Below are 12,943 nucleotides of genomic sequence, written 5' to 3' on the forward strand. Positions count from 1 at the left end.
CACACCTGCTCCTCCACTTGGTAAATGGCACCACCACCCAGAGCCAGAAACCTGGGAGTCACTTTGATTCCTCTCTCTACCTGATCCCCACACCCAACCAAGTCACCAAATCATTTCGATTCTATCTCGTAAGCATCTCTTAAATCCAGCTACTTCTTTCCATCACCACTGTGCACACGCTAGTTGAGTCCACTGTTGTTTCTCACTTGGACTATTGTGTCAGGCTCTAAACAGAGAGCCCTGCCTTGGCCCCTCCACACTGTGACCAGATGCTGTGAAATTAGATCGTGTCGCTTCTGTACGAAGTCTCCCCAGTGACTTTTCATTGTTCTTAGGATAAAGTCCAAAATCATTAATGGAGATTTCCAGACAAAGCACTGCATGATCCAGCCCCTGTCTACTTCGGCCCGACTCCTACCATGAGCCCTCCTGGGTTGCTTCCTGTCCTTGGCATCAGGTTTGCTCTCCTTTCTAGGCTTTTCATATACTCTCTCCTCTGCCTGGAATCCCCTCCCCTCTTTGCTTGGCAGAATCCTCCTCTTTCTCTAGATGTCAGCTTAAGAAGTCCCAGGGACTTCCCTGGTGGTCCAGTGGTTAAGACTGTGTGCTTCCACTGCAAGGGGGCACGGGCTCGTTCTCTGGTCGGGGAAGTAAGATCCCACAGGCTTTGTGGCATGGCCAAAAAAAAAAAAAGAAAGAAGTCCCAGGGAAGCTTTTCCTGGGTGCCCGGATGTTGGCTCCTCCTCCCCCTCCCCCAGCACCCCCTGCTTCCCCAGGTGTCAGGAGTTCAGCAGCCATCCTCTTCATAGCATGTAAGCTCCACGAGGTCAGGGACTGTGCCTGATTCTTCCCAGATAAATCCTGTGCACCTGGCACGGGGCTTGTCACATAAAAGTGAACAATAAATATTCACTGACCTGAATTGGATAGAAGATTCTAGAGGTGGAGCAGTTGTGGGGGAAGACAAGGTCCGGGGTGTGGTCCTACAAGTGGGTAGCTAAATGGAGTGGAGGAGGAGGTCACAGGACACGAGGACGGCATGGAATGAAGAGGGCAGAGTGATGCATGGGTGGTCCCTGCAGCCCTGGGCCGTGAGAGAATACCAGAAGACTACGAGTCACATGCTCAAGTCTTTAATGAACGAGGAGAAGTAGGTGCAGCCATGGGGGTGGGTGGAGGGTTGGGGGGAAAGATGGCAGGGCCTAAGAGGGAAGAGTTTTCAAGAAGATGGAGGTGGAATGTCAGAGAGTGGTGGCCTCAGGCCGGTCAGATGGTGTTTGGTCTCCACCTGGCTCAGTTGGCTCAGGACTTGAGACTTCTGGGAATAGTGCCCACGAAGAGGGCTGGCGTGGGAGTAGCCAAGGTCCTAGGATGCTCTCGCCCTGTGTTGGACCCAGCAGCAGCCCCTGGAATGGGAAGCCTGGAATCTCAGAGGGTGTTGCCTGTGGCTTGTCTGCTGTCCTGCATGTGGGAGCTGCCTTGGGCTGAGCAGCTGGGGGCCGTCTGGTTCTGAACTGGTCGAGAGGGCCACCATGTTCCCCAGGGTTGGGTGGTCACAGCTTGGCAGTGGGGGCCACCTTGTTTCTTGAGGTCGGGAGTTCAGTGGATGGTATCGGTGCCCTGCCCGTGTCCCCTTTCCTGGGGGACATCAACTCATGGCTTATAGCTGCCCCTGGAGAATTGACCTTGACTGAGTGGGAGCCACCTACCCCTCCTGCCAGCCCTCCTGCTTGGGGTGAAACCAATGACTGACGGCTATGGGAGTTCCTAAGCCTGATGTCCTTTCCTCCGGGGGGACAACGCTGTGATGGGACTTATGATCCAAATGCCCTTCACCCCATGGGGATCGATCAGGTTAAGGCTGAGTTTCCCTGAACACACACCCTGCTCAGCTCCTCCCCCTTGCCATCCTGCTTCCTCTGTTCCTTCCCTACATGCACACAAACTCCTGCCACAGGCTCTGCTTCCAGGGACCCTGACCTAAGATGCGGTGGCTCTCTGATCTTGTTCAATAATCAGGGGTGGGCTTGGAGGCTCTCCAGGGATCACGGGGGACACAGCCCCCCACAGATTCAGCTTATTTCTGCGGGCTTGGAAGGTCCCCTTCCCTCTTTAAGCCAAAGTTTCCTCACCTATAAAAACCTTTAGGCTCTGTGGAGGTACCAGAAATGGAATGACCAGTTTCCCCAAAGCTTCCCTCTTGGGAAGGATGCTGATAGCTGATAAGCACCCGCAAATGGTGCTTAATAACTATTTTTAGGTGAACAAATAAAAGAATGAATGAAGGTGCCCACATGTGAACTGAAGTTTTTAAACTATTGGGTGGGAGACTGAGTCAACCAAAGATATGTAATATGGACTTATTCAGTGTATCTGCATAACGCCATTCCGTTCAGACCTAAGCTTCCTGCCGCTGTGCCCTCACTGTATGATGGGGGTGGATACCTTGGGAAGAAGTACCAAGTTCCCCTGGAAAGCTGAAGAGGCTGGCATGATGCTCCTTCTTTCGAATTCTAGCTCCCCAACAATGAAGTTGATTAAGGGATGTATACTACCTATGAAATGGTGTCTCCTAAATGATTTAGTATCTATCAGCTCCAGTAACAATAAAGAATAATTGCTGAATACCTTAAAAAAACGAACAAACAACCTTTAGGCTGGATTAGTTAAAACAACAAAACACACAAGCAAGGAAACACCATGCTGAACTCCCTGGGCTAGGTGTGGTGGAGGATTCAGATTCAGATAAATGAGACACGGTCCCTTCTGTCAAGCAGCTCATCGCCCCTTCACTCATTTAACAAACTTTTATTGAAGGCAGCAGGGAGCTGGATGACTCATCGCCCTGTGCGTGAAGGGCTTACAGACTCACGCGGAGAGGACCCCTTCAATTCGGGGAGAATGGCAGAGGTACAGGCGAGGCTGGCGCACAGAGAATGTGGTTGAGGCTGTCCCTGGGGTTTGAGGAAGCGTCCTAGCGGAGGGAGGAAGGGCATTCCAGCAGAGGGAACAGCATGTCCAAAAGCTCCCGGCACGAACCAGCGTGATGTGTCTGGTTGGAGATCCACAAGCCCTTTGGTGTGTTATGATGGTATGAGGAGGGTGGGGGTGAGGCTGGGGAGGTCAGCGGGGCCAGGTGGAGGGCAATGGGGGTGGTGGCCATGCTGGAAAGACTGTCAAAGCAGGAGGAATGATGTGGTCAGATTCGTACACAACCACTCTGTCCCCGTAGAGGAGGGCAGATGGGAGAGGCCCAGTGGGAGGTGGTCAGGCTGTGGGGTGGGAGAGGAGAGGTAGATTCAGGAAACATTTAGGGGTTGAAATTAGTGGGATTTGGTGCTGTACTGGGAGGTGGGGTGTGAGGGGCTGGGAGATGGGGCAGAGATGAGGATGTCAGGCTAGCTCCTGGCTTAGACAATTGGGCGGATGGCAGTGTTATTCATGGGGGGGGGTAGTGATCCTTGAGGAGGGCAGGTTTGGGGAAGATGACGTGGTCAGTTTGGGGGTTGCCGAGTGGGAGATGCCTGGGGGTCTCCCAGATGGTTGTTCCATGAGCCATTTGTGTGTGTTCTGGGACTCAGGGCAAGTCTAGGCTGGTTTTGGCCGTTGTCAAGGTCTGAGTGGTGTGTATAGGGGAGGATGAAGGATTGTGTAGCCAGTAAAGAGAAGGGAAGTTCCTCATCCTTGAGGATCTGTGAGGGGCCCGTTAGCTTGGATGCTGTCTGTGGGTCCCTGGCCTGTGGGCGTGGGCCTCCTAGACACACTGGCAGACTGCCCATCCGGGATGTGCTCTCGGCACTGCCCCACGCACAGCAGGCCTGCCTCTCCTACCCTCCAAGGGACTGACCTCTGGGGACCTGTGCTGGGCAGGGTTCGGGAGGCCAGAATGGGGGAGCCATGTGCACTCATCTGAGTGACACTCACTGAGAACCAACTCCTGCTGGCACAGGGTCTCCTGGGGTCCCTCCCCTCCTGCTTTGACCAGCTGGTTGTAGAGTCCAGAGACCCCTGGGTCAGCTTCTGGGCTTCCCACCACGTCCTGGGGGCATGCTCTGTGTGTGGTGTGGGTGTGTGAGTGTGGTGTGCCTGTGTGTGTGTGTGTGTGTGTGTGTGTGTGTGTGTGTGATGGGTAAACCTGGATCTGAGGTTCTAGGGCTCAGAGGCCCACTGAGTGGTCTTGGCCTCCTCTCCAAGTTCCATTGTGAACCCCCCTGCTTTCCTTCCCATCACTCCCTCCCTGGTCTGCAAAACACTGAGAAAATCATATTTATTAAGGGTTTGACATACCCTATCACCATATATAAAATCCCCTCCAGCCATCAACCTTCCTTCCCTGGGGCTGAGGACCCAGAGACCAATTTGCTTCCCAGCATTAGCCTCTGGATGGGTCTCCTGAGCTCCACACCCACGTTCCTCACCTGCCCTGCCGTGGCCTTAGGGAGCAGGCAGAGGCTCTGGTGGCCTCAGCTGCTGACCCCACCGGTTATGGATACCCACCTGCATCCACTGTGCTTGATCCAGCCTTCATTAGGACAGAGTTCCCATCCTGGGGGTGCTCCCCCTGGGAGAGGGCATACGGTGGGCATGTCTCAGGCAGGTGAGTCCAGCGCTGAGACCCCTGGCATCTGGAGCCAAGGGTCTCCAGGCACCTCTTGCCCACCGGGTGGGTGACCTCACTGAGGTTGAGCATGGCTGCGGCCACCATGAAGTGCGTGAAGACCTTCTTCCCCGCGGGTCGGGAGATGTAGCAGTCCGCAGTGCGGGGTCATGGCAACTCGGAGCAGGCCACCACGTGGGGCATGTCATAGTCCTGGTAGAGGTGCTGAAAGATGTAGAGGAAGCCAGAGTCGACGGCCGCCTTGAGGAGGAGACTCAGCAGGTCTGTCCACCAGAGCCCGCCCCGATTCTTGTCCAGGTTGTTGTATAGGGATGGGATGTCGGGCCCGTGCTTCAGGCAGTGCTTCCGCTTGCGCTCCTGGCGGTAGACCACATGCATGACCACGAGCAGTGAGGGACACATGACCGGGATGAGCTGCAGGGCCCAGAGGTGCACGTGGGACACGGGGAACAACTCATTGTAGCAGACGTTGGCGCAGCCCGGCTGGCGGGTGTTGCAGGTGAAGCCCTTTTGCTCATCATCCCACAGCTCCTCGGCCGCCACCACGTACACCAGCACGCGGAAGATGAAGACCATGGACAGCCAGATGTGGCCCAGTGCCGTGGAGTACTTGTTCACCCCATTCAGGACGCCCCGCAGGAACGCCCAGTTCATGCTGACTGTGGCCTTTGTTCCTCGTGTGGATGATCTAGACCAGGGGGTCCCAAGGCCTAGGAGAACCTGGAAATGGGAACCTTCATTAAGGGTGTGACTGGCAAACCATTTCACGACCACCGTATCATCATGTCCACACTGGCAATGACTCGGTGGGGTAAGGATTGCCATTGTCCCCAGTTCACGGGGGAGTAAGCTAAGGCCCAGAGAGGAACACGCCCAAGGCCCACGGCTGGAAGTGGCAGAGCTGGTCTTGAACTTCCATCTTCCAGTTCCAGAATCAAGGCATATTTTATTCTACAAAGTCATAGATACATGTGAAGGGCAATCATCCTGCATGGATGTGCCCACCAACCTCATCGACTCTGACCTTCAGGCCTGCGGCGTCACATGACTTCTAAAGAAATAGTAACAAAGTGTGGGTTGGATGATCTGCTCTCCCATCAGCTCCCAGCGCTGGACCCGGCAGGACGGGAGGGATGTGTATCTTTATTTCTTGGCCGCATCGCATAGCGTGCAGAGCTTCTCCTACCAGGGGTCGAACCCGTGCCGCCTGCAGTGGCAGCATGGAGTCTTAACCACTGGACCGCCAGGGAAATCTGAGGGATGTGTATTTTTATCCTTCAACTTTCTCCAACTGAGCGCCAGCATGAGCCAGGCCCTGTGCCTGGTGGGCAGACCCCGGAGTGATATCCATCCTCATTCTCCTCTCCGGCTCCAGGATGTCCCCCACCCTGACATTCCCTTCCAAATGAAACAGGCTCTTTGGAACCATGGTGGCTTGGTATCATCCTGCCACCCCTTCTTTTGGGGCTGGGCCTGAGGGCTGACTGTCCTGACCACAGTGGGTTCCTCTGGAATTCCAACCATTCCAGCCTTTGGGAGGGATTGGGGAAGGGACAGAGCTAAGATTCTGGCACGGTCCTCCCCCCACCATCTACCTTTTCTTTCAGGGACACCTCCCTTCTCCGTCTGCTGAGTGGCTGTTTGCTGCCCACACAGGCCATTGTTTCATTCAGGCTGTGTGCTGCGTGCTCCATCCTCCACACCCCTTACCTGCAGTGACATCGTTTTCCACCTCTGGCCCTGGGCCCTCCCCTATCCCTGACTCAGGTATCAGCATCTTCAAACCTTGTGCCTCTGGGACATTTTCTGAGCCTCCTCCTCCATCGTTTCTGGAAGAATGCCTCACAGGTACTTAAATGGTCTGTTCACCTGTTTTCCGTGCCAGACTGTCAGCTTCTGGAGGGCAGCCTCCGCATATCATTCGTCTCTGATTCCCCAGGACTCAGCACCGAGCCTGGCCCAGTGAACACACAATAGACATTTGCTAAACCCAGTCGAAACCCCACTTCTTCTTCATCCCTCCTCTTATTTATCTCTTCTCTAGTCTTCTGTCCTCCCTTTGGTCTGGCAGGACATTCGTTCCCCTCCTTGGGGCTTCCCTGGGGTTTCTCCAGAGATCCTCTGTCCCCCCTACTCCTCCCTGAAGTCTGGCCCACAGTCCGGGGTCCCCTGGGGATCATCAGCCCATCCCTGCCTCCCAGCCCAGCCTCCTTCCCGATGATTTGGTCCTCACCTTTCTTGGGTCTAGCAGCCACTCTCCTGTCCCTGGGCCGGTCTCTCTGCCCATCTGCCCGAGGGCCTCCTGGAGGCAGCTTTTGTTCCTCACTCCCCTGCTGGGGGAGCTTTCTGAGCCAGTGAACCAAATGAGAGCGATCGGGTGGGCAGGCAGGTAGGCGGGCGGGCTTGCTGGGCACACGTTCAGAGCAAACACCTGTGTCCCTTCTCCCCTGGCCCACGCCTTCTCTGCAGCTTGGCCAGGCGTGGCTGGGTCTGGCTCCCCGAGCTGGCAGGGACACCGCCCGAGCAGGCGCAGGAGCCTGGTAGCCTCGTGTTCGGGACCTGGTCGGCACCAGATGGCGTTGTCCCCGTCCCCCTCCCATTGCCCTATTGCCCCCGTCCCCCTGTCCCCAGACCTCTCTCCTACCTTTTCTCTGGAAGCCTGGTTCTGAGGCCCTCAGCAGCTGACATCTGTGGAAAGGGGAGACCTTGATCCAGTCCAGGATTGCATTCTACCCTGGCAGGACATTTCTGGGGACTAGAGCTTGGGCTGCTGGTGAGTTGTGTAGGGCGTGGGAGGGCCTGCCTATGGTTCCTCTGGACAAGGGCACCGCTGCCCTGGTGGAGACAAGGAATGCAGGTCGCAGCATGAAATGCACAGCCTCCCTGTCCAGCCTCTATGGGCCTGGGTTTCCGGGGAAGTCGGAGTGTGACCCAGTGGGGGCTGCAGAGAGGCCTTGGGCCTGGAACAGTGAACGTCAGTGTGCAGCCAGGGAGGGGCTCCTTTGCCTCATTTCCCACGAGCATTTATAGAGCACTTCCTAATACCAGTGACTAATGCTTATGTGGCCTTTTTACAGCCGGCTAACCCCATCCGCAGTCGTGAGCTCATCCAGACTCACGACCCCACCAGCTCAGTATTGTTAACCCATTTTGGAGAGGAGCTGTAGTCGCTTTCTCAGAGTTCCACTGGAACTTGTGTTCAAATGCAAGTGTTATGACTCAAAAGTCCATTAACTTTCCACCGAGACACGCGGTTCCCCATGTAATTAAGCTCCATTCTCTTTGCAGACAACCCACGGGCCTAAAACTGCAACTGGGGATAAAGGCTAGACTTGAGCATGAGCAAGGGGCATGACACCCACAGGAGTGCTGGGGGCGCTCTTACCTGGCTAGATCAAGTGCAGCCCTTTGCAGGGGCAGAGATGTTGACCCCATGACCTGATAAGGCTCACAAAGGTCGAAGGATCAAAGGTCACCTTGAATCAGTGAATGAATTGACTTTTATTAAGCCCTGACCGTGGGCACCACACACTGAAGGCATGTGCACATCCATTCTCGTATTAAGCCCCTCCTCACAGCGGCGGCCCTGTTGGGGGGTGCCTCATCCTCTCCGTTGTACACTAAAGGAAGCCGAGGTTCAGCTCCGAGGGGTAACTTGCCCAAGGCCACACAGCTGGGGTAGGTGGCAGGAGCTAGGGAAAAGGGATCTGAACCCAGGTCGTCGGACCCTCCCTCTTGCCTGTCCCCACTCCCCGCACAGCGCTCCCACCCCCAAGGCTGCACCTTGGCTGCCGGGTCCTTCCAACCCAGGCCTGACCAGGCAGCCCCTCACAGGATGGTTTTATTCACGTGGTCTCGAGGGTGGTCCGGTGAGAGAGGAGGGGGAGCGTCTGAGCCCAGAAAGATGAGGTCGCCCAAGCGGAGGTCGTCCTGTTTGGAGGAAGCGGTGGCCCAGTTCCGGCGGTGGCCCAGGCCCGTGGCCCGGGCTTTCCTCACCAGCAGGCGCTCCCGGTACCTCTTGTTCACCAGGTAGGCCAGCTCCACTAGGTTGAGCACGATGCAAACGACGGCCGTGATCACCATGAAGAGAGTGAAGATGTTCTTCTCCGTGGGCTTGGAGATGAAGCAGTCCACCGTATTGGGACACGGAGCCACGTGGCACCTGACCACGTGAGGGAGGGTGTATTTGGGGTAGAACGAGTGGAACACGTAGAGGAAGGCGGCATCCACGCCGGCCTTGAACACCAGGCTGCAGACGTACGTCCACCAGAGCCCGCCCCACTTCTTGCCGGGGTCCGGGTAGAGGCGCCTGCCGTTCTTCCCTGCTGCCTCTTGGTGCTTCTTCTCCTGGGCCTCGCGGTAGGCCACGTGCATGACCACGAGCAGCGAGGGGCACGTGACCAGGATGAGCTGCAGGGCCCAGAGGCGCACGTGGGACATGGGGAAGAACTCGTCGAAGCAGACGTTGGAGCAGCCCGGCTGGCGGGTGTCACAGTCGAAGTCCTTGTGGTCATCACTCCACACGCGCTCGGCCGTCACCAGGTACACCAGCACGCGGAAGATGAAGACCAGGGACAGCCAGATGCGCCCGAAGGCTGTGGAGTACTTGTTGACCCCGCTCAGGAGCCCCTCGAAGATCCCCCAGTTCATGGTGGCCCCGGGCGTCGGCCGCTACTGCAGGGAGAGGATGACTGTCATTTCCCAAGTTTATAGAACGCTCACGCTCAGCACCTTATAGGACAGTGTCACTGGGTTGGATCCTCCCAGCCACGGCGGAGCTAGGTTCTATTATCGTCCCCTTTACAGCTGAGGGAAACTGAGGTTCAGAGGGGTTGTGCAGGGTCACACACGATTAGGTGCAGAGCTGGGCCTTGAGCACAGGTCATTCAGCCCAGAACCCAACTCTTCCCCATAGCAGTGGGTGAAGGCGGGTCCGGGGAGCCACTCGTCCTCCCAGGTCTTAAGGAGGTGGGACATGCTGACTTCCCTCTCTCTCCCAACCATGGCCCTCCTCCTCAGCAAGTCAGACCTGGGGATGACTTCTCCTTTCCTTTCTGAGCTAGGCTGTCTCCCTTTAGACAGCTTCCTCCCAAGGGGAACCTGCTCTTTGCCTTTTACTTGGTTTGGGGGATGGGGCTAGAGAGGAGGCTGGAACCTTGTCCCCAAACTCCCGTCTGGTGTAACACCATAAATATCCAGGCAGTGTCCTGCTCACGTGCGGCTCACTTGAAGCAAGGCCAATGGCAATGCAGCTGAAACAAAAGCGATGATTCTCTTGATATTGATACAATAGGCTTCGTAGAGTAGCCTGGTATTCCTGTGCTTCCCAAACTGGTGTTCCATGGAACCCTGCTCAATAGGCTGGCAACAGAAGCAGCAAGAGAAAAGGATTCTCTTCTGTGTTCAAGAAAAGTAGTCAAGCACTATGTTCAGTGCACAGTTAAATAGGTCCCTTTACTTGACCATGCTAATAAATTCACATTATGAATCTCCCAAAGGAGGACAGAATATGCAGCATTGCACCAACTCCTTTGACTGTAGAACCCTTTTTTGTCATCTTGTAGAACAGCCTTGTCAAGACACCGAAATGGGAAATGCTGCTCTGGTCAGTTCTGCTGGCGAGTTTGGTGTGATGAACACACAGGAATCAGATTTACCTCCAATTAGGGAATGTGACTATGGTTCAGAGTGAGGGGCGCCCACGACCTCTCTTGGAATTCCTCTGCCTGGCTCCTGGGGGGGTCCACTGAGACCTGTGCACGGTGGTCTTACCCTACTGGGCTCCCTGGGACCTCAGGGAGCCTGTCTGCACAGCCTGTTGCTCTAAGGGGTTAGTGCTGGTCTAGGCCAAAGGTGACTGTGCTGTCCTGCCCCCCCGCCCCCTCCACCAACTGCGTGATCCACTGCAGATGGGCAGGGTAGCGATAAAAGCCAGCATTTATCGGGTGTTTATGCAGCGCCAGCACTGTTCTGAGCACTTTGCATGAATCAATACGGCAACTGTATAAAAGGGTATATGTTTTATTCCCAGTTTACAGATGAGGAAAGTGGAGCACAGAGAGGTTTGCTCATAGTTACACAGCTGGTAAGCGGCAGAGCTGGGATTTGAACCCAGGCAGGCTGGCTTCGGAGCCCACACTCTGGGCCTGGGCCCCTTTCCTTAGGTTTCGGGAAGCTGCCTGCTGTGTCCACTCCCTCCTCCACCAGGTGAATCCCCAGTAGGGGAGGCTGGGGGTGACTCTGCTCCCTGCCCTGTCTCTCCACTGTCCTGTCTACATAAGAATGTGGGCCCTGGCTCTGAATCATCCACTTGTCTTTGCTCAGTCCTGCTTAAGGTGGGTGGAACTCCTGGCAGCTTCTCAGGGAACACCCAAGGAGGCTCTAGCCCAGGGGCGCTCCGCCCAGCCCAACCTGGAGTTGGTGGGGTTTTGCAGGCCCAGGCAGAGCTGCCCCATCTGCTTAGCTCCTGGCCCCTCTGGGAGCCCCTCTCCCACTCAGTCCCTGGCTCCCACCTCTGCTCAGCTGGGGAGAAAGGGGAAAAACTCAGAGCAGAGGAGGGGGGCGGCCCATCTTCATTCCTCCACCATCAGGACGCAGGGCGGCCTTGTGTCCAGGCCACTCCCCCGACACTCCACCAGAGAAGACTCCCCCTTCCAGGTGTGCTGAGGGGCAGAGCACATCTGGACACAGATGGCCTTACCTGAGTGGCTACTCCTCAGGGCTCTCTGGGTACCGGCTCCTGGCTGCCAGCCGTCGAACTCAGCAGGCAGCGGGAACTCATGTCAGAACCAGGGAGAGTGTCTGGGGAAGCCCGTTGCTAGGACAGAGCCTGCACATTTCGGCAGGCAGCCTGGGTGTGCCGCCGCCCAGGAGGAGGAGCTGCGCCAGGCACTGCCACTGGCTGGGCCCCAGCCTCCCCAGACTGCCTCTGATGAGGCCCAGGAAATTTAGGGGTTCCCTCCTCCCAGGGGCTGGGCCCCAAATCCTGGCATCCTTTTGGGGACAACCACAGGTCCACTCTGAGTCCCCGCTTGTCTTCTCATCCCTGGCCTTGTGTGGAAGAAGCCAAGGCCTGACCTGGCTTCTTATCCTTTCCAGAAATTCCCACTGCCACTTCTTGGGACTCTATGGGCCGCTCCAGACTCTCCTCCCACTCTAGTTGCTCCTCAGTGGCCTTCTGTTCTCACAGCTTCAGTTACCTTTGGAAATGCCATGAGTCCCAAATTCTCTCTCCAGCCCAAATGCTTTTGCCCATCAATAGTCCCCACCTGGATGCCCTTCCTTCACCTTTCTCACCTGGCCTACTCCTCCAAGAAGCCTTCCCTGACTGTGCAGCCCCAGGTGGCTTAGGGCCCCATCTCGGGACTTCCACTGCCCTCAGCCTCCACAGTCTCATCACACTGTATTGGAATAGTTGATTTTAATTGAAGTTGCTCCAGGGACCCGCCTGTTGAATGAGCAAATCAGCTCCCATGAACGGACATTTTTAGGGGCTTGTCGTGAGCACAACATAACACGGATCAGCCCCTGACCCCCAGGAACTCACCAGCTCGACCTTAATTACCAGTTGATAAGTCTAGTACCAGCTGCATAGCCTCTCATGATGGCGAAGAGCTCATGGAACAGTTTCTGGGCCCAGCTTCCCATTGCTGCTGGAATCTAGTTCGGTCATTGCACCCCAACACTGAGTATCTGAGGCGTTGTATGGAAAGCCACCCTCTCCCCTGCACACACAGCCCCACTCCTCCCCGACCACGTACACCAAGCTCCTCCCCAACCCTTTCATGGCTGACTGCCCTTCACTGTCTACCCCGACCCCGAGGGGCTGCCCCCTACCCCCATACCAGACACACTAGCCCTTCCATCAGCCCGTGTTTTGAATTCAAAAATCATTGCTGAGACACGGCTGTGTGCCAGGTGCTGTGTTTGGGGCTGGGCTACACAGATAAAGAGAGGAGCAGAAGAGGTTGTCAGGGTCTCCCAGCCCGGGGCAGGCACACAGATAGGGTCCCAGAGACACAGAGATGTAAGAAGGACGTTGAGGGTGAGTTCCAGCAGAAGGGACTTGGGGTCCCTTGGAGTGGATGAGTCCTGTCCAGAGTAGGTGCCTCCCTGTCTAATGGGTCAGGCAGAAGAAGGAGCTGCCTTAAGGCAGGGGAGATCTGCATCTGGAGCTCATACACCCCTACGTCTGGGCGCACACCCCTGCATCTGGAATCTCACAGCCCTGGATTTGAATCTCACCTCTGGTTCCTTCAGATCTGGGGACTTTCCCTGTTTCTCGGATGTACAATGAGACATTTTGTGCCCGTGAGGGGTGTCCTG

The 12,943-nt window shown here is 56.1% G+C and overlaps 2 protein-coding genes across 2 annotated transcripts; both read right to left on the minus strand.

Moving 5' to 3' along the window:
* Nucleotides 1-4,225: 4,225 nt before the first annotated feature.
* On the minus strand, nt 4,226-5,272 carry GJB4 (gap junction protein beta 4). The gene is given in 1 exon segment (XM_029230500.1): nt 4,226-5,272. A coding segment is annotated over 1 exon segment (789 nt). The 3' UTR covers nt 4,226-4,483.
* A 2,828-nt stretch (nt 5,273-8,100) lies between these two features.
* Nucleotides 8,101-11,446, minus strand: GJB5 (gap junction protein beta 5). Its single transcript, XM_029230403.1, has 2 exons — nt 11,319-11,446; nt 8,101-9,292 (listed from the first exon to the last, which is right to left on the minus strand). The coding sequence occupies exon 2, from the start codon at nt 9,266-9,268 to the stop codon at nt 8,447-8,449; it is 822 nt and encodes a 273-aa protein (XP_029086236.1). The 5' UTR covers nt 9,269-9,292; nt 11,319-11,446; the 3' UTR covers nt 8,101-8,446.
* Between the last annotated feature and the right edge of the window lie 1,497 nt (nt 11,447-12,943).

Source organism: Monodon monoceros, unplaced genomic scaffold, assembly GCF_005190385.1.
Source record: "Monodon monoceros isolate NGI ecotype Baffin Bay Population unplaced genomic scaffold, NGI_Narwhal_1 Super_Scaffold_18, whole genome shotgun sequence".
Classification (NCBI taxonomy): Eukaryota; Metazoa; Chordata; class Mammalia; order Artiodactyla; family Monodontidae; genus Monodon; species Monodon monoceros.

Excerpts from the sequence above, each read along its gene's own strand:
- GJB5 (XM_029230403.1), bottom strand. The coding sequence starts at position 9,268 with ATGAACTGGGGGATCTTCGAGGGGCTCCTGAGCGGGGTCAACAAGTAC.